This window comes from Ammospiza nelsoni, chromosome 17 (assembly GCF_027579445.1).
Source record: "Ammospiza nelsoni isolate bAmmNel1 chromosome 17, bAmmNel1.pri, whole genome shotgun sequence".
Lineage (NCBI taxonomy): Eukaryota > Metazoa > Chordata > Aves > Passeriformes > Passerellidae > Ammospiza > Ammospiza nelsoni.
In genome coordinates this window covers 14,313,321-14,340,261 of record NC_080649.1, presented here as the reverse complement: position 1 = coordinate 14,340,261, position 26,941 = coordinate 14,313,321, and the positions used below count along the sequence as shown (strand labels likewise).

Genomic DNA, 26,941 nt, shown 5'->3' with positions numbered 1-26,941 from the left:
ATCCTCATGGCTGGAGCACTGTGCTCTGACACTGAGCAGAGCTTGCCAAGGGTCAGAGGAGCCCCATGGGGATAAAACAAACTGCTTAGGATGGCTCCCTGTGCCAAATCCGAGATAAATATCTGAGATAAATAAAGGTTATGGATGGACACTGGATCTGACTTGTCAGTCAGCTAATGCAGCATCCTCTGTGGGAGCAAACAGTGCTCTGTCTCCAAAACAAACATTTGTTAGCAGTAACACTTTCTGGAGAGCTTGGGCACGGCGGTCGAAGGCTGGACTTGATGATCGTGAAGGGCTTTTCCAGCCTTAACGACTCCATGACTCTGAGACTTGAAACCCTGAGCTTCTCCTTGTCACCAGAACTGGCGTTTTCTGGGAAGGAGAGGCGGTGAGGACACCGCAATGGTGACAGGCAGAGCTTGGCAGCCGCGGTGGGAGCGCCGGGCCAGGGTCGGGGCTGCCTGAGGGGCCCCGCTCAGAGCCCCGCAATGGCGGTCGCGGGCGCACGCGCACCGTCCCCATGGCAACGCCGCTGCCGGCCCCGCCCCGCCCCCCTGCCCTCACTCACGGCGCCCACCGCCCCGCTGAGCGCCGGGCCGGGCCGGACGGCGGGCACAGCGAACCGGCGGCACCGGGACGAGCGCAGGACCGGAGACAGCGCAGCGGGGCCGCGTCCTCGGGGGCTGCTCGGTACAACCGCCCGCGGCCAGCCCCAACCGCATTGGCTGCCCTTCGCCCCGCCCCTCGTACGGGCTCCTCCCATTGGCCGGGTACCGCGGGGGCTCTTGGGTGTTGTAGTCCGCGGCCCGTGAGGGCGGGGGCGCTCCCGGCATGCCTTGCGCGGACTAGTTCCGGCGGCGGCGCTCACCGGGGCGCAGGTGAGGGAGCGGCGGGGCTGGGACGGGACAGCGGCCGGGAGCATCACTAGGGGCGGTACTCACCTCTGGGGCCGGCCCCGGGCACTCCCCGTACTGGTTGTGCCCGTGGCCGCAGCGGTTCCTCCGCACTCGCTGGAGCGTGCGATGCTGAGGCCGCGCTGCTAGCAGGGCCGCGCGGGAGGCAGGTGCGGGGTAACGGCCCCGGAGCCGTTCCGCGGGGCGATGTTCGGTAACAGCCGCGGGGCGGCCGCTGTGGCGGCTCCGGCCGCTGCGTTCGCCTCAGGTGCGTTGTGTGTGAGCGGAGCGAGCCCGGGCCGAGCCCTGCGGGTGCCGTGTCCGGCTGCCGTGGCGGGCACAGCCCCTGGCAGGGCACTGTGCTCCCTAATGTGGCTGCTCGAGTGCTTTTGTGCCTCTTACCTCGTGTTTCTGAGGTTGTTTCATGTGGTTTAATGTGCCTGAGAGTGACATCACTCAGCTTGGAAAGGACCTTTAAGTGATTGAGTCCAAGTATTAAAACATGAAGAGCTTGGTGTATTTTGTGTATTTTCAACAGATGTGGGTAGGATTGAACTCGGGTGTTGTGGATGCAGGAATGTTTTCTCTCGCCCACCTCAGGAACCTGGTGTGGCTCCTGCAGCTGATTTGTGCTAACCCGGTCAGTCAGGGGATACACTGCAAAAATGTGATGTTCTGGTTCCTGTTGTGCCTGAGCTGGTAACAATTGCACTTAAAAAGAAATGCAACGAGGCTTTTTTTACTCCCTCTGATAAGTTGTTGCTGGTTTAGTGGAAATAAAGCAGAAGGGGAGTGTGTTCCTGCTCTGCTCTGCCCTGGTGTGGCCTCACCTCGAGTCCTGGGGGCAAACACAATATCAGAAGGTCTAAAGTTGTCACAGAGTGGCCAGAGGAGGGACCTGGGCATGGGGAAGGGTCTGAGGAGCATCTGAGGGCACTTGGATTGTTCAGCTGGAGGAGGAGACTGAGGGCAGAGCTCAGGGGGGGCTGCAGCTCCTCCCCAGGGGCAGCTCTGATCTCTGGGACAGGGAATGGCTGGAGCTGGGCAAGGCAAGGTCAGGCTGGATTTTGGGAAAGGCTCTTCCCCCAGAGGTGCTGGCACTGCCCAGGCTCCCGAGGGAATGGGCACAGCCCTGAGGCTGCCAGAGCTCCAGGAGAGCTTGGACAGGGATGTCCAGGGATGCCCATGTGGGATTGTGGGGGGGGTCTGTGCCAGGGCTTGGACTGGTCCCTGGGGGTCCCTTCACACTCAGGATATTCCATGACTTTCTCTTGTCTTCTCCAGCAGCCTCCACACTTGTGCTGCCTTGGGTGTCCCTATTTTGGGCCAGAAGGACACGTGTGGATGTCACCTGTGCTTGTGGGAGGGGATGTGAGAGAGTGAATTGAGCAGTGCCTGCTGAGGGTGATTAACAGGCAGTGCTGCATTTGTCTGTGGTGGGAGCTGGTTGCTTCTCAAATCACCTCCCATTTAGTGTGGCTCTAAGGTGCTTTTTGTGTCTGTTTTCATACTAAGTTTATTTGTTCTCTGCTCTCTGATTTGCTCAAACAGCAAACTCCAAATCCAGGGCAGTGTGGGGTTTGCTGCCCCAGCACTGTAGAGCTCTGACCCTGATAAATAGCTGAGTGCTGATGGGTTCAATTTAATGATAATAACAACAGCAGCCTCACAGGTGTCATGGCTTGAGCCCAGCTGGTTACCAGGTACCAGGCTGCTGCTTTTCCCTGCTCCATCCCAGTGGGATGGGGAGGAGAATCAGAAAAGAAAGTAAAAAACCTCATGGCTTGAGGTAAGAACAATTTAACTATTGAAGCAAAGTAAAATGTAATGATAATAATAATTACAATGAGAAAATAAACCCAAAAGAAGCTCAAAAGGAACTCAGTACCTGCTGATTCCCATCACTGGCCCCTCCCAGCCACACTCCCCAGTTCTCATACTGGGATTACATGAATTCCATGCCCTGTGAAATGGAATATCCCTGTGCCCAGTTTGGGTCAGCCCTCCAAGCTTCTTGGGCACCTCCTTGCTAGCAGAGCATGGGAAGCCCAAAGTCCTTGGTTTAGGGTAAGCATGGATAGCAGCAACCAAAGCTTCAATGTGTTATCAGCATTCTTCTCAGCCTGAATCCAAAAGCTGCCTGTGCCAGCTGCTGGCAAGAGAATGAACTCAATCCCAGCTGAAAGCAGGACAGCAGAGCTGAGGGAGGCCTCTGACAAATGTGAGCTTGTCACTCTGTCCCAAAGCAGGGGAACAGACTGTCAATGTTCAGGAGGTTTTGACAAACTTGTTCTTAGTAACCCAGTGTCCCTCAGTACTCCCATGTTTACTTTTACAGGGATTTTTGTGGGCTTTATCTTGAATCTTCTGTGCAATGACTTGAGCTTCTTAGGCTCTGCTGTGGCTGCCCCTGGGTCCCTGGCAGTGTCCAAGGCCGGGTTGGACAGGGCTTGGAGCAGTCTGGGATGGTGGAAAGTGTCCCTGCCATGGCAGGGGGTGGGACAGGATGGGCCTTGAGGTCCCTTCAACCCAAACCATCCTGGTATTCCATGATATGATGGATTATTGTGTATTGTATGCTTGTGTCACATGTCCCCTCCAGGCTCCTCTTTGCACCAGACAACCCCACTTTTGTTTCATTCCCATCTTTTCATTTCAGTCCTGAGGGTTCTGGTCACTCTTGCTGTCCTGGAGATTGTGAGCAGCTGTCCTCAGGTGCTCACAGAGCTGACAGCCTGCTGAAGTTCAGTGTGAGGGGAAACCTCAGAGCTTTAAACAATAAAAAGCAAATGTGTAGGCAGAGCACAGGGGAGGTGGAGGAGGCTGAAGGTGCTGGATGTTCTGTCCTATGACTGTGGATCACCTCACCAAGGCTGCATTGGTAACTTGGACCTGAGAGTGGCTGATTCTGACAAAGACCAAACACCTGAGTGGTTTATAATTAATGTACCCAATTAACAAGGAGGGTGGAGAACAATGAGCTTCACTTGCACCTAAATGTGCTTCTACAAACTGCCCTGGATTCTACCTCCTTTCACTGCCTTTTGGCCTCCCTGGGGCAGCTTTAACCTGTTTTAGTGAGAAACTCCTACTTTCCCCCATGTGATCCACTTCAAGCCACTTTGCTCTCCTTGTGGTTTGATTGTGAGGTGTCCAGGCCCTTTCCTTATTCCTGTCTGAGGCCTCTGGGTTGCCCAGTGCACTACAAATTGCTGCTGTCAGGCTAAGTAGGTCCTTTTGCAGATATTTTTAAAGGGAAATAATTTCTTCCCAGCTGATGGAATAGAATAGATGGTGCTTTTGTAGTCTTAACAAGCTGAGAATGAAGGAGGGGAAGAAAAGGAGGGTGGGAGAGAAAGGATCCAGGTGGGGACTGAAGAGGTAGGAATGAAAGGAGTTTTCTTGTAGGACAAGGGGCTGGTGCTTGCAAGGCAAAGACTCCCAGTTGCTCAGAAAACAGGAGTGTGGTCTTGAAATGTTACAGCTGAGGGAATCTGAGGAGCAGCTACTGCTGAAAAACCTGTTCCTGCTCTCTTTTATTCCTCTTTTGGCATTTGCCTGACCCCAGAATGAATCCGAGGAGTTAAATTGGTGAGGATTTACCAGGAAGAAGAAGGACTTTATGTTGGCTTAGCTTATGTAAGGGACCAGGCAAGCCCCAGGAGTGCTGTATGGTGGGCAGGGAGGGAAAATTCCCATGGGATTGCCTGGAACAAGCTGCCCAGAGAGGCTGTGGATCTCCTTCCCTGGAGATATTCAGAGCCCACCTGGACACAGCCCTGTGGTCAGGGGACCCTGCTTGAGCAGGGAGGTTGAGTGAGATGACACCCAGTGGTCCCTTGCAGCCAGAACCACTCTGGGATTCTGTGTCCTGGAGCTGCAGCTGTGCTGAGCAGCTCTTCATGGAGTGCCAGACAAGAACTCTCTCCTGTGAGAGGTTCAAATGATTTGTCTGCACTTGCTCCCTAAGGCTGGGCCTGGGATAAACCTTTCAGGCAGTCCTGGAGCTGGAGGAGCTGTAATTAAGTTGTGTCTGCAGGAAGGGGGGTGTGCTGGGATGATGAATGGGTGGGTGTGCTGCTGCTGCTCCCAGTGTTTCAGCACTTCCAGGATTTACTGAGATGGGGCTGGGCTGCCTCTGAAGGGCTGAAACAATAAATGGTAGAAACAATCTGCTTACAACTTGGTGACAGTGGAGGGTGCACCCTCTTCAGGTGACAGAGTGGTTTTGGGAGCAGTGGGCAGTTGTCATTATTAATGATTGAGTCTTAATTTAATCAGGACCATCCTGTAATGCAAGACAGATGGACAAGACCAGGAATGTCTGAGACATGAATTCTTAATTCTCTCCCTGCATTATAAAACATGCAGAGCAAGAATTACATCCCTTTGTAAAACACTAAGCCTACCTTCAGGTCTTAAATAGATGTTTAGTCTTCTCTTGCTGAGGTTATTCAAAGCTGCCTTAGGCATGTTTGAATTAGGCAGGCAGGAAATAAAGCCACTGCTCCTGCAATCTTAAAATGAGATTTGAAAAACATGGGCTTTAGCATTATTGCCTTTTATTTTTGCAGTGTATTGGAGTCCCAGAGTTTTCTACAGCAAGAGAAAACTTCCAGCAAAATCTTCTCAGCAGCAGTTATTGGTTTGGGTTGAGGAGTCAATCAAAGTTGAGGTAAGAATTTGAAGCCCCCACCTCACCTTCCAGGCCTGTGGCAGCGTGGAGCTGTAACTGCATGGCAGACAGGGACGAGCAGCTGAGTGCTGTGCTTTGGCTCCTCAGGGCAGGATGTCGGAGCTGAGCGACGAGGCCAGCGAGTCGGAGCTGCTGAGCCGCAGCCTGTCCATGTGGCACGGGGTGGGGCCCGTGCTGTGCCGCGAGGAGCTCGACGTGCCCCTGGACCTGCACACGGCCTCGTCTGTCGGCCAGTACCACGTGGTGCAGGAGTGCATCCAGCGGTGAGAGGGGCTGGGCAGGGCACAGGGGGTGCCGCCTGCTGCAGGTGTGCTTGTCACTGGTGCCACCTGCTGCAGGTGTGCTTGTCACCAGTGGCATGGCCGGTGCCACCTGCTGCAGGTGTGCTTGTCACCAGTGGCATGGCCGGTGCCACCTGCTGCAGGTGTGCTTGTCACGGCCGGTATCACCTGCTGCAGGTTTGCTTGTCACCAGTGGCATGGCCGGTGCCACCTGCTGCAGGTGTGCTTGTCACTGGTGCCACAGCTGGCATCACCTGCTACAGGTGTGCTTGTCACCAGTGCCATGGCTGGTGCCACCTGCTGCAGGTGTGCTTGTCACGGCCGGTATCACCTGCTGCAGGTGTGCTTGTCACTGGTGCCACAGCTGGCATCACCTGCTACAGGTGTGCTTGTCACCAGTGCCATGGCTGGTGCCATCTGCTGCAGGTGTGCTTGTCACTGGTGCCACCTGCTGCAGGTGTGCTTGTCACTGGTGCCATGGCTGGCATCACCTGCTGCAGCTGTCCTTGTCACCAGTGCCACGGCTGGTGCCACCTGCTGCAGGTGTGCTTGTCACCAGTGGCATGACTGGTGCCACCTGCTGCAGGGGTGCTTGTCAACAGTGGCAATGGCTGGTGCCACCTGCTGCAGGTGTGCTTGTCACTGGTGGCACAGCTGGTGCCACCTGCTGCGGGTGTGCTTGTTCACCAATGGCACGGCTGGTGCCACCTGCTGCAGGTGTGCTTGTCACTGGTGGCACCTGCTGCAGGTGTGCTTGTCACTGGTGGCACAGCTGGTGCCACCTGCTGCAGGTGTGCTTGTCACCAGTGCCAGACTGATCGGGGCAACAGGGACGCGTCACTGGGGCTCCCAAAGGGTTCTTGGCACAAAGTTTCCAGGGGCCAATCTGCTGATAAAATTGACCTCCTTGGTGTTTTAGTAGGGGGTGGAATGAGGTGATCTTTAAGGTCCCTAAAGCATTCTGTGATTTTGCAATCTGGAGGAGGTTGTGCTGGACCTGGTGGAAATTCCCATGCAGGCTTCAGTGCTAGATGATAACAACAGTATGCAGAAGCCAGCTGTGCTCCACAGCTCCAGCACAGTAGTTGATGTGATTTCTTTCCTCTGTTCCTTAGTGGAGACCTGGATTTGAACCAGAGGAACTGTGGGGGCTGGACCCCACTCATGTACGCTTCCTACATCGGCCACGACAACATCGTGCACCTGCTGCTGGAAGCAGGAGTGAACGTGAACATCCCCACCCCAGAAGGGCAGACTCCCCTCATGCTGGCCTCCAGCTGTGGCAATGAGAGTGTGGCTTACTTCCTCCTCCAGGTGTGTCTCCCATAAAACACAGGTAAAGCCACAGCACGTGCTGTAAATGCTCAGGGTGGGATTATCCACAAGCTGCCACTTTGTGTTCTGTTGTGCGGTCTGCTTTGTGGTGGGATTTAATTTAAACTCCTGGTGTCCCAGCATAAAAGGGCAGTGGCTTACAGATGCAGTAAGTATTGTCTGTTCTCTTGCAGCAAGGGGCAGAGCTGGAGATGAAGGACATCCATGGCTGGACTGCCTTGTTCCACTGCACCAGTGCTGGGCACCAGCAGATGGTCAAGTTCTTACTGGAGAATGGAGCAAATGCCAACTGCAAGTAAGGAGGAATCTGTCATTTCGTGTGGGAATCCTTAAAATCTGAAGGTTTTGGGAAAGCTGTAAAAGGCAGGCCTCAGAAATAACAGGACTATGATTAGAGTTCCATGTACATAGAGCCCTGGTTGGCAATAATTTCATTGTCATTTATCATTCAGTATGAAGGCAACAGGTGGCAGATGAACACACTCCAGCAGACACCTGCTTTTGTCTTCCCCCTGTACCTCAGGATGTGGCACAGCTAATACAGGGACAGGTGACCTGCAAACTGAATTGAAGTCTGCCCATGCTGTCACTGTTTATTAAACTAAGATCAAGGGAGATTAGATTTATTGCTTGATTAATTATCAGCTAAACACTGTCACCTTCTGAACTCAAGTGCACTTCATAAGTCTTTTTATTGATTTTTAATATACTCAGAGTTCAGGTTGATTTTTGAAGTGTGCCCTGCATTCCCATGCCTTGGGGACCAGCCCACATTTATGCACATGGAATTGCCTGAGGGCAACAAGAGGTTCTTACTTTATTAGCTCCTGCAGAAGTGATTTGGGCTCTTCAAGGCAGATCTGCAGCTGGAAGAGTAATCTGTTCCTGTGCAGCCAGTTTGGGAACACTGAATCTCTACAGGGAATCAATTCTACAACGGGACAGCCAGTACATCATAGAGTCTGTGATCAGCAAAAGTTGAGGGGTGGAAATGCTCTGTTAGGGAATGGCAAAACTTCAGCTGTGGTTATACCTGTCCATGTGTGTGTTCTCTCCCCAGGGAGCCAGTGTATGGGTACACACCTCTGATGGAAGCAGCTGCTTCTGGCCATGAGATCATTGTTCAGTACCTTCTCAATCATGTGAGTCTCCTGACAGTTCTCTGGGGAGCTGAAAGTCTGGTTCCAGCCCTCAGAGGAACTACCACAATTTTCACACCGTGCTTTTTTTGACAGTGTTATGTTTGCTTCTTGATGACAGTCACCTCTGAAGTCCCAGACTTTCAGGACTGTTTTCACAGTATCTGCTTTCTGCAGGCTGGTACCCTGATTTTATACTGGCCTTGCAGGAATAGGAGTGAGATCTGACTGTCCAGATATAAGTGAATAATGACTGAATTAGAAAACAACTGAAGCTGTAATTTTTCTATTACAGACTTGCATGCTCAGGATACTGGACATCTGCATCCAAAAGCTCATGAGCATGCAGGGCTCTTACAGTTTGGTTTAAATCCCTTCTGACTGGTCCAGCTTACTGCCAGAAGGAGGCAGCAATGCAAAACACTTCATATCAAACAAACCTGTTCCCAGTAGCAATGCACAGGAGCCCTGGGCTATTTGGCATTCAGGAATTGGAGATAACTAGAAAGGCATTCAGGGTATTAGTGCAACTAGAGCTGTCTGTCAAAGGTGAGCCTGTATTGCTGATGGAGGAGTTAAGACAATTTTGGTGGCTTTTTTGAAATGCATATATATTTTTTACACTGCCCTCTGCCATGTGCACTTAACCAGGTGCTTTTTCTGCAGGGAGTGAAGGCAGATGTCAGAGATAACACTGGAGCCACAGCACGGACCTTGGCCATGAAGTATGGCCACACAAAGATTGTGGGGCTGATAGATCTGCATGCAGCCCCAGTGCCCAAGGTCTTCTGCAGAGGTCCAGGTAACAGATGTTTGACCCTGTTCATTTCAAGATGAACCTGAAGTGAGGTTGAAAGTATGTTATACTGTGTAGATGGGGTGGTGCTACCTGGTCTATCCTGGGAATTCCAGCATTTCTGTGGATGAAAGAGGCATGAATCCAACAACTCTTGTCTGCTGGCCCCTTTCTGACCTAGGTTAGCTGTTCCACCTTCCATCTTTAACATTTCTCTTTTTCTTTCCACTGCACTTATAGGACCAGTAGCAAGTAAAACAGGCAAATTACTTCCTGTGCTGTTAACAACCTGTGTTTGAACTACAGGCAACTATGAGGAGCTGAGTTCTTCAGATGAATCATGTTCTGCTCCCCAGAGACAGAGACCTGCTCGTAGGACCAAGGGTCCCAGCATCCATGAAGGGCCCCAGGCCTTGGCCAAGATCACAGCAATTGGCCTTGGGGGAAGGAAGCAGTCTTGCTATGGTGAGGAGAGTTGGGAGCCTGAGGATCAGTCCCCTGAGACCTCAAATGCACTGCAGCTGTTCCTGCTGTCTGTTTTTGATTTGTTGGGATTCATGTGGGGGTCATACAGGACAAAGATAGCTTTGTATGAAGGTATTCACTGTCCACTGTCTGGGTTAGAAAGAAAACCCCCTAAACTCTGTTGTCAGGACTGGATATTGATGAGTGAGATACTTTTCTGCTCTCACCTCAACTGCTGTTCCCCTGACTCTTGAGAACAGTTCAGTTTCCCTTTTTAGGCAGGCTCAAAAGTTTGAGACCCCTTTTGAAGCTGATGACAGGAAGGTGCTCACAGCGACCAAAAAAATCACTGATCATAAGAGTGAACTTGTGAGTTGTGCCTTCCCTGATGTTTGAAATGCTTCTAAAAATGAAATGGCAAGACCTTTGCAGTAGACCAAGAGAAAGATGATCCCAGTTAGACATCCTGGATTCAGTGCTAGGAGGTTTGTTTTGCTGTCTGTCATAGGTATTTCTCAGACTAGTTGCCTGGACTAACGAAGGTTATGGACTTGGAAGCATGTTCAAAGCTCAGTTCATTCTCTTAAACACAAGTCTGTGTTATCCCTTAGGCTGTATTGGAATGATACTATCAGCTTAAATGCCAGTGGGATTCTCCTGGTGTTTTAGCACAGCTGCAGGGGTGTTGGTTCTGCAGGGTGTGCAGGGCTGTTCTCCTAAGCAGCTCTTTCTCCCCTTTCTTAATTTGAGTATAATGAGGAGAGGGAGTGCTGGAAGCTGCTGTTTAAGGTACATCTCTACTATAAGGTGTTTTTTCTGACTTTCTTTCAGTGTAAATGAAGTTCATGTGCTGTAGGGTCATGTGAGGGAACTGCAGGACCCTGCATTCCTCAGGTGCTCTCTGTGCTTTTTAAAATGAAGCTTGTCAGTTTTGAGCGCAGTCTCATTTTGGTTATTTTCAGATCCAGAAGAAGTTACATTTTCTGCAGGAGCCTCCCTGACTAACTTGCATCCTAATCTCTGTTCTCCCTTCCTGTTGCACACAGAGCAGGTGCCCCCTCAGGGCTATGTCACCTTCAGCAATGATGGCAGCTGTGTGCCAGGTGTCATCCGGCACAGGGACGTCACCTCCCCCATCAATGAGCTGGACGTGGACAGCAGCAGCAGCAGGGGTAAGTCACTGTCTCAGAAATGCAGTGCTCAGCCTGCAGGACACCTGGGGGTGAGTCCAGGCCTTGCCTTCCTGTCCCACTGAGGTGCTGAGATTGGAATGTCTCTCCTGGGGGAAGGCTGGGATGGTTTAGCTACAGAAGATGAAGCTCAGTGTGGTAATTTCATCAATTTGTACAAATAGTCTGAAGGAGGGTGAGGAGAAGACATTTCTGTCTGTTTCCAGAAGTGTCTCTGGTGGCAAACAGGCTTGGGGAAAGAAGAGTACTGGGGATCAGATGTGAAATCTCTGCCTCATGGTCATCTTGTGTCCTGAGTGCTGCACATGAAGCCTTGCTCTGTATCTCACCTTCCTTTACATCTCTGGGATGTTTTGCTGGTAATAAAACAAAACCAGAACGTAACAAAGTTGTACTTCACTGTTTTTTTCCTGTTCCTTTCCAGAGGATAGTGCTTTGTCCAGCAACAGCTTGGGAACCGTCAGGAGCAGCAGCAGTAGCAGCAGTGAATGCTTAATCAGAATCCCAGGAGTCAGCAGTGAAGGCTCTTTGGAAAGCAATGAGGTGGATTTTCTTTTCTTTGCCTTCAGCTTGGGCAGTGCTTTCACCCTTGGGACACTCTACTGCCATGGGAGCCTGTAGGACCAGGCTGGGTGAGGAAAGGCTCTTCCAGGGACAGGAAAACCAAGGAAGGGGAAGAGGCTGGAGGTCACTCACAGCTCACATGGGTCAAGGCAGCTCTGGGGTACAAAAGGACCTTTAGGTCTTGGAGGAACCTGCACTTGTCAGCCCCCCTGATCCTGCCGTCACTGCACAATCATCCTTTCCATCCTGTGGGTGGTTTTGTGTTTTCCAGGACTCTGACCACACCAACAGCCCCCCGAGTCGGAAACAAGCCAAGAGCTTTAAGGGCAAGGCCCGCTACAGCAACAGTGACAGCCAGGGGAGCCACTGCCTGGGGAAGGCTGGGGGCTGCTGCCAGCACCTGGTCCTTCCTGAGCCCCCAGCCTACACAGGGCCCCAGGTAAGCACAGACTGTCCTGCAGGCTCTGTCACTGTGCCAGGTGTGGGAGGCTTTTCCAGGGTTACCAAAACACCTGATATTCCAAACTTAAACACTTGTGAAACAGCAGTTTCTTGTAGAGGAGCTGTTTGCTGAGATGTTGCTGGAAGGGGTTTCCTTGACCCTTCAGGCCTGTGGGTGGGCTGTCAAACCTGGCAGTGGAGTGGGCTGGGGTGGCTGATTCTGGGTCATTCTGCTCTGTACTTGTTAGAAGAGGCATGGCTGTAGCAGAGGCCAGTCCTGGTATGTGACTGGAGAAGGGCAGGGAACCACAGGAAGTTGTGGTTGCTGCTGGAACCCAGAAAGGTGTTACAAGAGCATGAACAAATATTTATGATTAGGAGGAATGGTGATGCTTTTGTTGAGAGAATGTAACTAAGTTTCTTTTGTCTGGGCTGCAGGACCTGGCAACATTCCTTGAGGAGATTGGGTGCCTGAAGTACCTGCAGGTGTTTGAGGAGCAGGACGTGGACCTCCGGATCTTCCTGACCCTCACAGAGAGTGACCTGAAGGAAATTGGCATCACGTGAGTGTCTGTCCTGTCCTGTCTGTCCCAGCTTCCCCCTACAAACCTTGTCCAGCCTGGTCAGGAATGTTTAACTGGGGAGTGCTGCTCCCTTCTGGCTGCCTCCCACACAATTTGACATCCCCGTGTCCTCGGCTGTAACACACTCGTGCTTCTGGAGGTACCTTGGAGAGACCAGGGCACTGCAGAGGTGCTCATGGTGTCCTGCTGTGCCCAGGGGCAGGTGGTGCAGGGCCTGACCCCTGTTGGTTCCATCCCCAGGCTGTTTGGCCCCAAGAGGAAGATGACATCGGCCATCGCGCGCTGGCACAGCAGCGCCCGCCCGCCCAGCGACGCGCTGGAGTTGGCCTACGCCGACCGGCTGGAGGCAGAGATGCAGGAATTGGCCATCCAGCTGCACAAGGTGAGGCTGCTGCCAACTCCTCAGGACCCTACACCCTGCAGGAAGTGATCAGTGCTGTGGTTTTGTTGTGCCTCTGATGGTTTTTCCTTCACCTCAAGCCACAGCTTATAGTGGGCACACTTGATGTACAAACAGCACGAGTACAACGTACCCACTCTTCATCCTTGGTGCTCCTTTGTGTCTGTTTCCCATCCAGCTGAGAACTATAGGAGTCAGGGCAGGAATCAAATTCCTACTGTTTGCCAGCAGTGTCATTTTTATGGTGGAGTCGTCAGTGAACAGACTTGTGTTGTTTTGGGAAATTTGAACTCATAAGTAACTTTGTAAACAGAGAGGAAGAGGGAATTGTACCTGTGGGGCTGGGCTTAGTGTGGAGAGAACCTATACTCACTTACAAGCTTCATCCAGCTTCCTTTCCCACTGGAAAGGAGCATTCTGGCTGCCTGAGGCATTAACACAGCAGGGACTTGAGAGATGCTCAGTGCTCTCAGCCTGATCCCCAGTGTGCTCTGCTGCAGAGGTGTGAAGAGGTGCAGGTGATGAAGGGCCAGGTGTGCCAGGAGCAGAAGCTGCGGGCAGTGGCTGAGAGCTGCTTGATGGAGCGGGATGAGACCTGGAATGCCATCCAGTGCCAGCTCAGAGAGGCTCAGGCCATCACCACAGATGCTGGAGTCCTGCTGGATCAGATCAAGTAAGTCATTCCCAGGAAGTGACACTGAAACTGCTGGGAAATGGGATTTGGGGTCATATTGGCAGCTTTACAGGTGATGCTCAGGGTAAGGCAGGAGAGCTCACCTGGCACCTGAACACATTTGGATCCTGCCTGATTTCCCCCAGTGAAAAGCCACAGCCGTGGGAGCACACGTGAAGTTTTGTGCTTCAAAATGATGCTCGAGCTGAAATGTGGGATTTTCGGTGTGCTGGGTGGTCCAGTTTCAACTAGAAGCAGTCAAAGGCACCCAGGGTAAAACTTGGTGATCAGGACCTTTTTGAATACAAAAAAAAAGTTTTTAACCCATACCCTGCCAAAGGATGCAGTAACTTGCAAGTGAACAATATTTTTCTTGCAACTCTGACAGCTGGCAGAATAATCTAAATAACCTCCTGACACTCCTTTTACTGCCTTTGTGGTGCTTTTCTCTGTGCCCCAGTTGGACTCCTCTCATGGGCCTTATCCTGTCCAGTGATACAACAGAGACATCCCTGAAAGTGGCACAAATCCTGCTGCTTATGGATCCTAGCCCAAGGGAGTGGGGTCTGCTGGCTGCCAAGCCAGGGTGAGCTGAAGTTGGATCCAGAAGCTCAGCAGAGCAATATTCCCACTGCAAGGGGCAGAGCCTGGCTTGTCCCCCTGGTTGAGGAGCTGAGGCTGCTGTAGAAGGGCCCTGCCATGCTCTGAACATAAACTACTTAAATTGGTGGCAAGGTGATGACAGCCTGAGAACCTGGGTGCCCTCATGCCTCTCCTGAGGTCATTTCCTTTGCCCATTAGAAACCTTGGATTGGGCCTGATTCTCCCACAGACCAACACAGCTCCTCTGTGCAGAGCTGGCTGTGGCTGCAGATGGGGAGCAGTGGCTGGGAGCTGAGCAGTGCCAGCACCCCAGGCTTGGGCTGGGGCACCACTTCCTCCTCCCGGGAAGCAGCAAGGAGCAGCCTTATAGGCGCTGCCCGGGCACCCCGCGCAGGTACTGCAGGCTGTAGGACGTGCAGTGGCACTGCCAGCCTGTCCCTGTCCCGCTGATGGCCTGGCTGTGCTTTGCAGGAGCTGCCAGGCAGAGCTGTCGGCCCGGCTGGCCCCGGAGCGGGCGGGCGAGGCAGCGCCGGACACCCGGGAGCAGCAGCGGGAGCAGCGCGGCCCCGGCGAGAGCGAGCGGCCCGGGGAGCGCCCAGGTGAGCCCAGGGCAAAGCCCTGCCTGCCTTTCCTTGCTGGAATGTGGGAATGGATGAGCAGCCAGGCTCTTGGAGTGAGTTGAATTCTCGCTCTCAGGGTATTTGGAGTGGCACTTGCAGAGTTTCTCAGCAAGTTTTGGGGTCTGACAAGTGTTTGTGGCTGAAAATGCAGATCTGTAGCACAGCCCTGCTTCAGGGACCTGTGGCTGCACCTTGGGTTTGTTACCACCCTGTGCACTGGAGCAGGGTCTGAACCAGAAGGGGTGGTTGGTTCCCTAACCCAGGTTTGGGGATTTTGCCGTTGGATCCATGGGACAACCTCTGTGGCTGGGCAGGCCTGACCCAGCAGCTCCTTATCCCTAGGAGCTGGTAAAGGATCCCTGGAAGTGCTCGAGGCCAGGCTGAAGGGAACTTGGAGCAATCTGGTCTAGTGAAAGATGTCCCTATCCATGGCAGGGGGTGGAATGGGATGGGCTTTATGGTCCCTTCCAACCTAAATCATTCCATGATTCTGAGACTCTCTTATCTTGCTGCCTGTGACATGTTCCTAGTGACCTGTTCTTTGCTTTTGTCTTAGAAGTGAGACAAGCAGAGATGCTGTCCATTGATTTCTGTCCATTACACTTAATCCCTTTGAGATTCTCTTAATTAAACAACCCAGCCAGTCTAAAGACATAAATTCCTAAGTGGTAGAATTGCCAGAAAACCCCTCAGTTTGGCACAGGCAGCTCCAGCTCTCTTCCTGTGTGATTTAGAAGCCCTAACTGGAATCCCTTTGGCTGGGGAAGCTTCCCAGCAACACCAACCCATTGTGTGCTGTCCCAGAGAGCTGCAGATGGATGAACTCTGTCCCTGTCCTTGCAGTGCTGGAGGGGTGGCCGCCTTCCCTGAAGTCCCTGAGCTTGCCTGAGCTGTCAGCTGTGCTGGAGGAGTGTGTGGGAGAGATGGGTAAGCTGGGAAGGACTCTGGGCTTGTGGAGGAACTGTTGTTGTGCTGTGGGAGGCATGGCTGGGTGGGGTTTGGTGGTTTGGAGTTGTTGTTGGGAGAATCCCTGTTCATTCAGGGAAGTCTCCAGGCTCTAGAGTTGGTGCTGTTCTTGCTGCAGATCTTGGGCTCTGCATCATCCCCTGGTGACAGGTCCAGGCTGGGAGGTGGGGGGTGGTCCCTGCATGTCCTGCTCAATGGTGAGAGCTGCTGGGGAAGGGGTTCCCTAGTCCTGTGTCCTGTTCTCCTGGTGACAGGAAATCATCCCAGCAGCTTGCAGGCAGTAGAGACACCCCTGTTCTCAGAGCAGGAGCAGCACAGCAATGGCTGAGAGCAGCCTGTTCTTACCTGCTTCCTGGCCCCATCCTAATGCTCCTTTTTCCCTTTGGTTTGTCCTCAGGAAAAGCTCTGCAGACTGTGACTCAAAACCTCCAAAGGCTCCAAGCCCTGGGGCAGAGTGGGCAGAGCTGGCCCAAGGCATAACCGAGCCAGGAGGGTGAGTGGGAACAACTGCCCTGCCCTGTCCCAGGCCATGGCACTGAGGGGACACCATCCCTGGCTGTGGCACTGCGGGGACACCATCCCTCCCTGCCAGTCCCAGGCCATGGCACTGAGGGGACACCATCCCAGGCTGTGGCACTGCGGGGACACCGTCCCTCCCTGCCAGTCCCAAGCTGTGACACTGAGGGGACACCATCCCTCACTGCCAGTCCCAGGCTGTGACACTGAGGGGGACACCATCCCTCCCTGCCAGTCCCAGGCTGTGGCACTGAGGGGACACCATCCCTCCCTGCCAGTCCCAGGCTGTGACACTGAGGGGGACACCATCCCTCCCTGCCAGTCCCAGGCCATGGCACTGAGGGGACACCATCCCTCCCTGCCAGTCCCAGGCCATGGCACTGAGGGGACACCATCCCTCATTTCCACACACCAAGAGCTCGCTTGGAGCCCACTCAGGGCTGGGCTCTCATCCTGGTGTGCCCTCTGGTAGGATCTCCCTTTGGAAAATCTGTACCCCCCTTGTCCCTGTGTCCAGCAGAGGGTGACTGTCCCTTTCTCTGGTGGCTGCAGGGATTCTGACGTCGGGTGACCGTTCCACCCGGAAGCTGAGTGTGCCTGGGAGAGGGAGCAGGGGCCGTGCCGGCAGCACCGCGGCTCTGCCGAGGGCCACCGCAGCCTGCAGGGCGCCCAGGAGGCCGTGGCCACCTGAGAACACAGCTGGGAGGACGAGGGACAGCAGAGGACAACAGCCAGCTGCTCTTGGGGCCTGACTCAAGGCTCCCAGGATCTTTGTTTGAAAGGTTTAGGTTTGGAGGAGAAGCTCCAAGCCTAGAAGTTTTGTCTGCCTTAAGCTTCCTGCAGCCCTTGTTCAGGTCTGGGTGGTGGTAGAAAGGTGACAGTTGCACACAGCAATCAATTTATTTTCCTTTTCTGTATCCCAAGCTCCCCAGGGCCTCTGAAATGTGTCCCTGGCTCCTCCTGTGCCATGGGGATTGGCCCAGAGAATGGATCTGAGGCCATAAAAGAGGCAGTTTGTTGTGGAGGGGTGAAGGGAGTGGAGTTTGTGATGTGTGGCTCTTTGAGCTGCAGTGGAGCTCAAACTGCAGCCCTGTTCCTAGTTGGAATGTCTGCTCTGCTGCCACCCCAGATCTGGGTTTCAAAGCCTGTTCCTCCAGCCTGCCCACTGTGGTTCACTTTGGGTTCTTGCTGTCCTCAGGGCTGGGTGTGATCACATTGGTGGTTTAGGAATGGCATTCACTGAAACACTCCCAACTCACCCACTCCCCCTCCTCACCTCCTCTCCCCTGAGGTGGGATGGAGAGGAGAACTGGAGGCACAAAAGGTGAAGATCACTGGTAGAAATAAAAGCATTTTACTGGAAACAACAATGAGATAAGGAACAGTAACAGTAATAACAAAAGTGTACAGGAGAGGTCCTGGTCGGGCAGGAATGAACCCTGTCCTGGCCAGAGCCAGGACATCACTGTTACTTCATCCCCAAGAGCTTGGCTTTGTAGTCAGTGCTGTATGGCAGAGGTCATTGGCCTGCTGTGCCAAGATGCCAGCAAGGCAGGGATCCCCTGGAAAGACAGGAGAGAGAGAAGGAGGAGCTGGGACTGCTGAGCTTCCCCTGCCTCTGGCAAGCAGGGGAGTGCCAAGGCAGCAGAGCAGGAACAGGGATAGCTCTGTGCCCATGGGAATGGGCAAAGGAACCACAGCCCAGACAGAGCTGTGGTGCCAGGCTTTGCTCCTCAGCACTGCCTGCCTTTGATGTGCAGGCTTTAGTGCTGGGAAAGAGTTCTGCCAGAGCATTTGTGGGTGGCCATTGCCAAGGACAGGGCTGTCCCTGGGAGTGGGTGAGGGTGCCAGGGACCTTGGTGTAGAATGGTTTCCAATGACTGTTCCCATTTATTCCTGAATCCTCTAAGGGGTAAAAACACAACAATCAAAACCTGAAGTCTATGAGTGATGACCTTGGTGAATCATGATAAGTCCCTTTGGGAAGAGGATGGAACTGTGTGTTCCTTCTGCTATTTGGACGTGGATCCCCATATAAAAACCCATCCAACTCCATCTTCTGATGAGCTGCCTGAATCCCTTCAGGCAGGAGTGACAACTGGCCTGCCTGCAGTGCCTGTGCTTCCTGGCCCTCTCAGCTGTGCCCCCGTGTGTCCCAGTGGCAGTGTCCCCTGCTCTGGGTGCGGCTTCCTGCCCATGCTGACCTCCCACCCTCAGCACAGGGCGCTGTTTTTTCATCTTGAGCAAACACCATGGAGCACACGGGCACCCAGTGCCAGCTGCAGGAGCCGCAGGAGCTTCACCCTGCAGAGTTGGGATGAGGGGGAGGGAATTGTCCTCCTGCAGCACCCCTGGAAACTCCTCAGAGGGCTGAGGCTGTGCTGGGAGCAGTGTTCATTGTTCAGGCTTTGTCTCTCGTTCCCTGTCACTGGGGAGTTCCAAGGTCTCTCCCTAGCCTTGGTGCTGCCTCTGGCTGCAGTAGTATGGGGGTGTTAGTGCTGCTTCCCTTGAATTTAAAGCAAACTCCCCCAAAATACTCCTAAGGGAAAAGCACTGTCTCAGCAGTGCCCTCAGAATGGGGGGCTGTGCAGAACAGTGGCTGGAAGGTGACTACAGGAATTTGAGGCTTGCTTTGCTAAGTCTGAGGCTAGAGTCGAGGTTTGGGGCATTAACAGGATTTATCCAACAGATTAGAATGCATGGGAAAAGGGGTGAGATGTGGCAGTGTGTGTGTGAAGGAAAAAGGCCCCAAACAGGGGCAAAGGCTTCAACAGGGGCTGTGAGAGCACCCCAGGGCCCAGCAGGGAGGGGATCTTTGACAGCACAGTATCCCTGAGGAGGCAATTCCTTAACTGCAGGATGTCAAGCAGCATTCCTTGCAGCTAGGATGGCTGTGCAGGCAGCAGCAGTCTGGTGCTACCCTAAGGTGAGCTGTCCATGGAAAAACAGCATAACAGCATTTGCTGATTTGGATAAATGAATAAAAGCTGAGAAGCCTGTGTGTGGTGTGTGGGTATCTCTGGAGGGAGCTGGGGAATCCTGAATAAGTTCCCTGATTTGTTAGTGCAGGGCAATCAGGAATGCACACAGGGGTTTGCAGCCATCTCTGCCGGGAGGCTGCAGGCTCAGGGGATGGGACTGAGCCCTGAGCTCCCAGCAGTGCCTGCAGGGGGGAATCCAGTGGGAGCTGCTCAAGGGTGTCCAGAGAAGCCACTGAGATACTCCAAGCTCAGGGAGCTGCCCCCTCTGTTCACCTGGAGAGGAGAAGCTCCAGGGACACCTCAGAGCCCCTGCCAGGGCCTGAAGGGGCTCCAAGAGAGCTGCAGAGGGACTGGGGACAAGGGATGGAGAGACAGGACACAGGGAATGGCTCCCACTGCCAGAGGGCAGGGATGGATGGGATATTGGGAATGAGGAATTGTTCCCTGTGAGGGTGGGCAGGCCCTGGCACAGGGTGCCCAGAGCAGCTGTGGCTGCCCCTGCATCCCTGGCAGTGCCCAAGGCCAGGCTGGGCAGGGCTGGGAGCAGCTGGGACAGTGGATGGGGTTTAAGATTCTTTCCCCATTCTGAGATTCAGCTGTCTCTGCCCACCAGCCCCTTCCCTCCCCTGCAACAGACAGAAGCAGCAGGCTCTGCTTGTTGAAAAATAAATATTTATTTACATTTGAAAAGAGAGTTAATGTGTAAATTGGTCTCGTGGGGGTTCCATTGATCCAGGACCTGACTCCAGGCTGGTGCAGCCTCTTTGCTTTGTGTGCTCGAGGCAGCTCCTCCCTCAGGCACTGGGAGAGGCTCCCCCAGCCCCTGGGGAAGGAGCAGGGCCTGGAGAACATCCTGTGTCCATGGGCATCTCCTGGAGCTCCCAGCTGCCTCCTCCTGCCTGGAGGGGACTCGTGCATGGCAAAGGAAGGGATGTGATGGGAACGAGCTCTGGCAGTGTCTGTGCCGCTCCCATGGGCCAGAGCGAGGGGCTGGGGCTGGGGGTGTCTCCCGCTGCTCTGGGCTCCCCCAGGACAGCACAGGAGCAGGACAGGAGCAGCCCTGCTCAAACCACAACACCTCTGCTGCTTCTCTTCCTCCTGAGCTTCCCGGGATCCACAGCCTGCTAGGCCAGGGTGGGAGGATGCTTTGGCACCCCCCTGGAAAGCAAACTGCCAGGATTTCAGCCTTTGGTTCCTGAGCTCCTGCCAGGCTGGCAATCCAGCTTTCCCTCCACAGAGCAGGGGAGGCTGGGCTGGGTGCTGAACCTGGCATGGGGGAGGTTGGGCTCTGCCCCAGTGAGCTGCTGCTCTCAAATCCTTCACTCCCAGGTGGTTCTGGGGCTCCATCCTTGGCTCTGCCCGTGACAGGGGCACCAGGGGTTTGTGCAGCTGGAGGGCAGTGAGGAGGGGATGGGAGCTGCTGCTCTGTGTCAGTGATGAGGGTGGGAGCAGGAGCAGCCCCTCGCTGTGCAGAGCTTCACAGGGTGGCTGGGGATGCCTGGTGAGATGGTCCTGGGCTGGGACACGGGGACAGGGACAGGCTGTGGTGTGGCCCAGGGTGTGGCAGCATCTCCCATTGCCCCTGCAGGGCCAGGCTGCCCCTGCCTGCTGTGGTCCCACAGGTGCCCAGGGCGGTGTGGGTGTCCCAGGGGCTCCCTGTGTGTGGGAGGTGTCCTGGGGAGGCTGCCAGGCAGGGGAGAAGCAGCAGGGCTGCCCACACAGCAATGCCTGGCAAGAGCCAGAGGTGCCACCTCCCCTCGCGTCACAGCAGGGATGTCCCTTCCAGCAGCTCCCGTGTGGCACAGCCAGACACCCGTGCCAGCCTGGCCATCCTGGGTGGGCACTGCCCAGCACAGCTCCCTGCAGCCTCCTGCCCTGCAGCCAGGCCCTGTGGCCATCGTGGCCAGCAGCCCCTCTGCCCTGGCTGGTCACCCCCTCACTGGGCACAGCAGAGCACCGGGTGGTCGAGCTTCCACAGCTGCCACTTCTTCTTCATCTCAGACTTCACCTGCCATGGAGGGGAGGGACAAGGGGCTTATCCATGGCTGTGCCCTCCCTGCAGGCACGGGGTGGGGAAGCCAGGCAGGTGCTATGGCAGAGACAGGAACAGATACAAGGACAGGGCCAGGGATGTTACCTCCTTGTTGGCAAAGCAGTACAGCACAGCCACCAGGAAGCCCTGCAGGGAGAGCCAGCAGTGAGTCCCCTCCCTGCTTGTCCCTCTCCTGGGGCTGGGATGGGCTTAGGCTCCCCCCAGGCCACTCCTGGGTGTTTTTAGGGCCGGGGTCCCCATGGCAGCGCTGCCCAGAGAGCACAGGAGGCAGCAGCACGCCCTCAAGGACAGAGGCAGTGCTGCCCTTCCCATGGAAGCACCACAGAACAAGCCCAGAGAGGCAGCCCCTGATCTCTGCTCCATGGTGTGCCCAGAGCAAGGATTTGTTTCACTCCCCCCTCACCTGGAAGGAGTTGAGGAAGAGGGTGAAGAACACCTTGACGTAGCGCAGGATGCCCGTGGTTTGCTCGTCTGTGGCGAAGATGAAAACGACCTCGTGGATCCCAAAGAGGGGAATGAGGGTCAGGGTGGCTTTGGCCAGCCTGGGGGACAGCAAGGGGACAGCAAAACTCCCAGTTAATCCCAGGGTGGTCGTTGAAGGAGGTGGAGGAGAGGCCCGGGGAGGGGTAGTGTCGCAGACATCTTTTATGGAAAATCCTTTCCTTGGGATTTTTCCTCCTGAGAAGCTGAGAGGCCTCAGGAACAGAATGTAAACATTGATTATCTGCTGCTGTGGAATGCAACAGGTGCATCTGTGATTGGTCTCATGTTGGATGTTTCTAATTAATGGCCAATCACAGTCAGCTGGCTTGCACAGAGAGCCAAGCCAAAAGCCTTTCTTATCATTCTTTGCTATTCTATTCTTACTATTCTATTCTTAGCCAGCCTTCTGATGAAATCCTTTCTTCTATTCTTTTAGTATAGCTTTAATGTAATATATACAATAAAATAATAAATCAGCCTTCTGAAACATGGAGTCAGATCCTCATCTCTTCCCTCATCCAAGAACCCCTGGGAACACTGTGACAGGGTAGGGGTGTGGCCCACCTCAGCTTGTAGTCGGCGTAGCCCTTCTGGTTGGCCCGGAGCTTGGCCAGGATCACCTTGAGGATCCGCATGAAGATGAGCAGGTTGATCTGGGAGGGGGAGACAGGGCAGGGGCACACAGAGCCCAGCACCCCCGCCCTGGCTGTGACACCCAGCAGGAGATGGCACCCCCTGTGCTGCCGGGGCTGCTGCTGCCCTTCCTCCCCTCCTGCCATCCCAAAATCCCTGCTACAAAGCAGCAGAGCCACCCCCAGCCCCTTTCCTTGGGGTTCAGCACCCCAGATTCCTTCATGAACCCCCAGAACCAGGGTCAGCAAACTGCTGAACCCCTTGAGCATTTGGCTGGTCCTTGCAGGCCAGCTCTGCCTCCTGGCCTCTGCTGGAAGCTTCCCAGAGCCAGGGGCTGAGCTGCTGCTGTCCAAACAGACCCAGGGCTGCAGCTGTTCCCTACCAGGGAGGCGAGCAGGATGGGGATGCGGATGATCCACCAGTAAGCCATGTTCTCATTCAGGGCCCAGCACCTGAGAGAGGGGAGGAGAGACAGCACCATCACCATGGGCTGGGGCAGCATCATCCAAGAGCTTTCCAACCCAGCCTCTGAGCATCCCAGCAAGACCCCCTTCCATCCATCCCTTCTTTCATCCATCCATCCATCCATCCATCCATCCATCCATCCATCCATCCATCCATCCATCCCTGTCCATCCATCCATCCATCCATCCATCCATCCATCCATCCATCCATCCATCATCCCTCATCCCTCCATCATCCATCCATCCATCCATCCATCCATCCATCCATCCATCCATCCATCCATCCCTGTCCATCCATCCATCCATCATCCCTCCATCATCCATCCATCCATCCATCCATCCATCCATCCATCCATCCATCCATCCATCCATCCATCCATCCATCCATCCCTGTCTATCCATCCATCCCTGTCCATCCATCCCTACTCACTCCGCGTTCTCCTTCAGGTACTTGGCAGCCATCCAGGGCACCACGAACACCACGGGGGTCCCTGCAAGTCACACAGCAAACCCTGTAAAACCAAGCACCCTCCTGAGCTGAGAAACCACCCCCGTGCTGGGGGGACCCCGGGGTGGCAGAGCCCCCACCCTGCACCCTCCTGGGACCGTGGTGCCCCTGGGTGACACCGGGCACTGTCCCCTCCCCACAGCACGCCCAGGAGGCCCCTACCCCAGCCCAGGTAGAGGTAGAGCCTGTAGTAATTCTTCTCGGAGAACACGGCCCCGATGAGCAGCTTGTAGAGGTAGACAGCTTCCACCAGGAACCAGTAGTGGTTGGCCAGGATGCAGTACTGCATCAGCACCTGTGCTGCACGGCACCCCAGCGCTGCCTGCCACGGGAGAGCCACCCCATGGTCACCACGGGCACCCCAGGAGCTCATCCACGGGGGGGTGGTGCTGCACAGGCACCCCAAGAACCCTGAGAGCCACCCCATGGAGCCACAGGTACCCCGAGAGCTCCCCCGTGCTGCACAGGCACCCCAGAGCTCACCCACCAGGGGCACGGGTGGCACCAAGGGCTCATCCCTCAGGTGCCACAAAGGCCCAGAGCACACCCAGTGGGTGCACAGGTACCCCAAGAGTTCACCCACTGGATCATGGGCAGCACAGGCACCCCAAGAGCGTGTTCACCATGTGGATGGGCACCCCAAGCCCTCATCCATCAGGTGCATGGGTGTGCACCCTGATTTTTTAAGATTTTCTAAGCCTTCTGATGGTTACATTCCTGTAACGAACTTTCTGTTTACATTCTCACACACTTTCTGTAAATAACTCATTGTTTTGCATTCTTTCATAGAAGAGAAATTTGATGGACTGTTAGTTTGTCGAGTGTCATTGGAGAGGTGGCACTGTCACCCTCCAATCCACTGGCACTTTTAGAAATCTATAAATGTTAGAGTCAGATAATAAACTTCCCTTTTCTTCACCTTGAGAGCAGCACTGCGTGCTCGTGTTGTTTCGTGTCCTATAGTGACACATGGGCAGCACTGGCAGCCCCAGAGCTCACCCAGGGAGTGCACAGGTACCCCAAGAGTTCACCTGCTGGGTCATGGGCAGCACAGGCAAAAGTGTGTCCAATGTGTGGATGGGCATCCCAGGACCATGAATAGCACCCCAAGAACTCATCCATCAGGTGTATGGGTACCCCAGGACCACCACAGGCACCCCAAGACCTCATCCATCAGGTGCATGGGCACCCCAGGACCATACACAGGCACGCCAAGACCTCATCCATCAGGGATATGGGTACCCCAGGACCACCACAGGCACCCCAAGACCTCATCCATTAGGGATATGGGCACCCCAGGACCATACACAGGCACCCCAAGACCTCATCCATCAGGTGCATGGGCAGCACTGGCACCCCCAGAGCTCACCCAGCGGGGCTCTGGGGCTGCATGAGCACCAATGCCCCCCAGCCCTGCCCAGGGCGAGGGTCTCACGCTGTCCCCAGCCCAGCACTCACCTCGTGGCTCAGCAGAGCCTCCCAGTCCGCCACCTGCACCAGCTCCACGCCCCAGCGCCGCTCCAGCAGCGCGTCCTTCACCATCACCGAGGTGGCGCGCAGCCCGAAGGAGGCGAACAGGTTGGCGTGGATGTAATTCCTGGTGCAGCGCAGGTTCCTGCGGGAGCGGCGTCAGGCGGGGCCGCCATGCGGGCAGGGAGCAGGGGCAGGGCCGGCTCCTACCTGCAGGCGGTGAGGATGAGCAGGGCGGAGATGAGGGTGAGCAGCGACAGCGAGTAGCCCACGGTGTAGAGCACCTTGAAGCTCACCATGAGCCGGCGGGCGCCTTCCTGCAGGGGAGCAGAACCCCAGGTGAGTGCGTGTCCACCCCGGGCAGGCTGCCCCGGCCATCCCAGCCGTGTCCCACCTCCTCAGCGGTGACCTCCAGCTCATCCTCGCACTGGGAATAGTCCCTCCAGGGCTGGCTGCCGTTCACCGTCACCCACTGGCCGTCGGTGCCGCACCTGCGGCTCACCAGCCCGTGTTTCACTGCGGACACCAAGCACCGGCACAGTGCCCCAGGCTCCCCAAGCACCGGCACAGTGCCCCAGGCTCCCCCAAGCACAGGCACCGTGCCCCAGGCTCCCCAAGTACCAGCACAGCCCCCCAGGCTCCCCAAGTACCGGCACAGTCCCCCAGGCTCCCCAAGCCCCTGTCCCGGGATGGGGGATCTGCCCCTGCTCAGTTCTCCAGGGCAGGCACGGGCAGAGCTGGCTCTGCTCGGAGCCCCGGTGTCCCCTCACCCCGGGTCTGCTCACGGGTCCCCTGCCCCTGTCAGGGGAAAGGAGAGGAGCCCAGAGAGTCTCTCCAGCCCCAGAAGGGCTCGGCCCTGGATTCCAGTTCGGGGATGGCAGGAGGGCATCCTCACCTTTCTCAAACCAGGGCAGGTAGAAGGGGCAGGAGACGTTGACGGCGGTGCCGGGGCTCCCGTCAGGCCAGCAGGCGTACATGTCAAATGTCCTGTTACAGAACAGCCCTTCCAAGGGCAGGACAGGGACAGGGACAGCCAATGCTCGGATTGGTGGCACAGACACACCGAGCCCTGCTATCCCAGCACCTCTGAGGGGGTTGATGCCACCCTGAAATGGGCCCGTGTGCCCCACAGCAGCCTCAGCCCCCCAGGACACCCAGCCCTGGGTATCCCATCCGACACGTGGAGATCCTTGTCAGTCCCGTGGGTGACCGGAGCAGGGGACACTGGAGAGGGACAAGCCCCAGCCCTGGCTCTGTGTACCTGCCGGGTAGGGCTCGCTCGCCATCCTCCTCAGGCACTCGTCACGGTACCGCAGCCACTCCTCGAAGGTCTTCTCCAGCACCTTGGCCCCGCCGTGCTGCAAGCCCAGAGCTGGGTCAGAGCCTGCAGAGCCCTGAGAGCCCCCGGGAAGCGCGGCCACAGCCGGGGCTGGGCAGGAGCCGGGATGGGGCCGGGATGGGGCTGGGCAGGAGCCGGGATGGGGCCGGGATGGAGCCGGGATGGGGCTGGGCAGGAGCCGGGATGGGGCCGGGATGGAGCCGGGATGGGGCCGGGATGGGGCCGGGATGGAGCCGGGATGGAGCCGGGATGGGGCCGGGATGGGGCCGGGATGGGGCCGGGATGGGGCCGGGATGGGGTCGGGATGGGGCCGGGATGGGGTCGGGATGGGGCCGGGATGGGGTCGGGATGGGGTCGGGATGGGGCCGGGATGGGGCCGGGATGGGGTCGGGATGGAGCAGGGATGGAGCCGGGATGGGGCCGCCCCGGGGTCAGAGCCCGGCAGTGCCAACCCCGCTGCCCCGGCCCCGGACCGGCGCTCACCGGCACGGAGGAGAAGAGGCACAGCCAGGCGAGCTGGACGAGGCTCCGCAGGGATCCGGCTCCAGGCGTGTCCCCCATGGCCGCTCCCAGCCTGACCAGCGCTCCCAGTGCCGGGGCGCGTCTCAAACCGGGCCGGGAACCCCGACCCTGGGGAGAGGTGGAGGAGCGGGGGCGGCTCGGCTCTGCCGCCACCCACACCCGGTGGGGGCACAGATTTGCTCCCCAAGCCAGCGGAGGAGAAGGTCCTGGCCATGTCCTGGGAGCCAAAACCTCGGGCAGCACCAAGCAGAGCAGCCGGGGTGTAAATGAATCTCACGTCTGGATGAGCCTGCTCAGCTTCCAGCCCCGAGGGGAGCAAACGG

General features: G+C 55.8%; 2 protein-coding genes across 3 annotated transcripts; one reads left to right on the top strand and one right to left on the bottom strand.

The window, feature by feature from the left end:
- The first annotated feature begins 1,061 nt into the window (after positions 1-1,061).
- On the top strand, positions 1,062-19,414 carry ANKS3 (ankyrin repeat and sterile alpha motif domain containing 3). Its single transcript, XM_059484749.1, has 18 exons — positions 1,062-1,164; positions 5,471-5,571; positions 5,680-5,855; positions 6,989-7,187; positions 7,382-7,503; positions 8,269-8,350; positions 9,014-9,149; positions 9,450-9,608; positions 10,655-10,780; positions 11,223-11,341; positions 11,634-11,801; positions 12,242-12,366; positions 12,628-12,769; positions 13,288-13,460; positions 14,535-14,662; positions 15,527-15,610; positions 16,047-16,142; positions 16,718-19,414. The coding sequence occupies exons 1-17, from the start codon at positions 1,104-1,106 to the stop codon at positions 16,127-16,129; spliced, it is 2,184 nt and encodes a 727-aa protein (XP_059340732.1). The 5' UTR covers positions 1,062-1,103; the 3' UTR covers positions 16,130-16,142; positions 16,718-19,414.
- Positions 19,415-19,857: 443 nt separating this feature from the next.
- On the bottom strand, positions 19,858-26,657 carry LOC132081023 (glucagon receptor-like). 2 transcript variants are annotated; one of them, XM_059484498.1, is made up of 13 exons: positions 26,580-26,657; positions 26,019-26,115; positions 25,653-25,760; positions 25,152-25,273; positions 24,968-25,074; positions 24,746-24,902; positions 23,450-23,609; positions 23,210-23,270; positions 22,698-22,767; positions 22,247-22,335; positions 21,603-21,741; positions 21,284-21,325; positions 19,858-21,154 (listed from the first exon to the last, which is right to left on the bottom strand). In XM_059484498.1, the coding sequence occupies exons 1-13, from the start codon at positions 26,655-26,657 to the stop codon at positions 21,083-21,085; spliced, it is 1,302 nt and encodes a 433-aa protein (XP_059340481.1). In that variant the 3' UTR covers positions 19,858-21,082. The 2 variants fall into 2 exon arrangements, with proteins under 2 accessions (XP_059340481.1, XP_059340482.1); XM_059484499.1 differs by lacking the exons at positions 26,019-26,115; positions 26,580-26,657 and having other exon boundaries at positions 22,247-22,302; positions 25,653-25,754.
- Between the last annotated feature and the right edge of the window lie 284 nt (positions 26,658-26,941).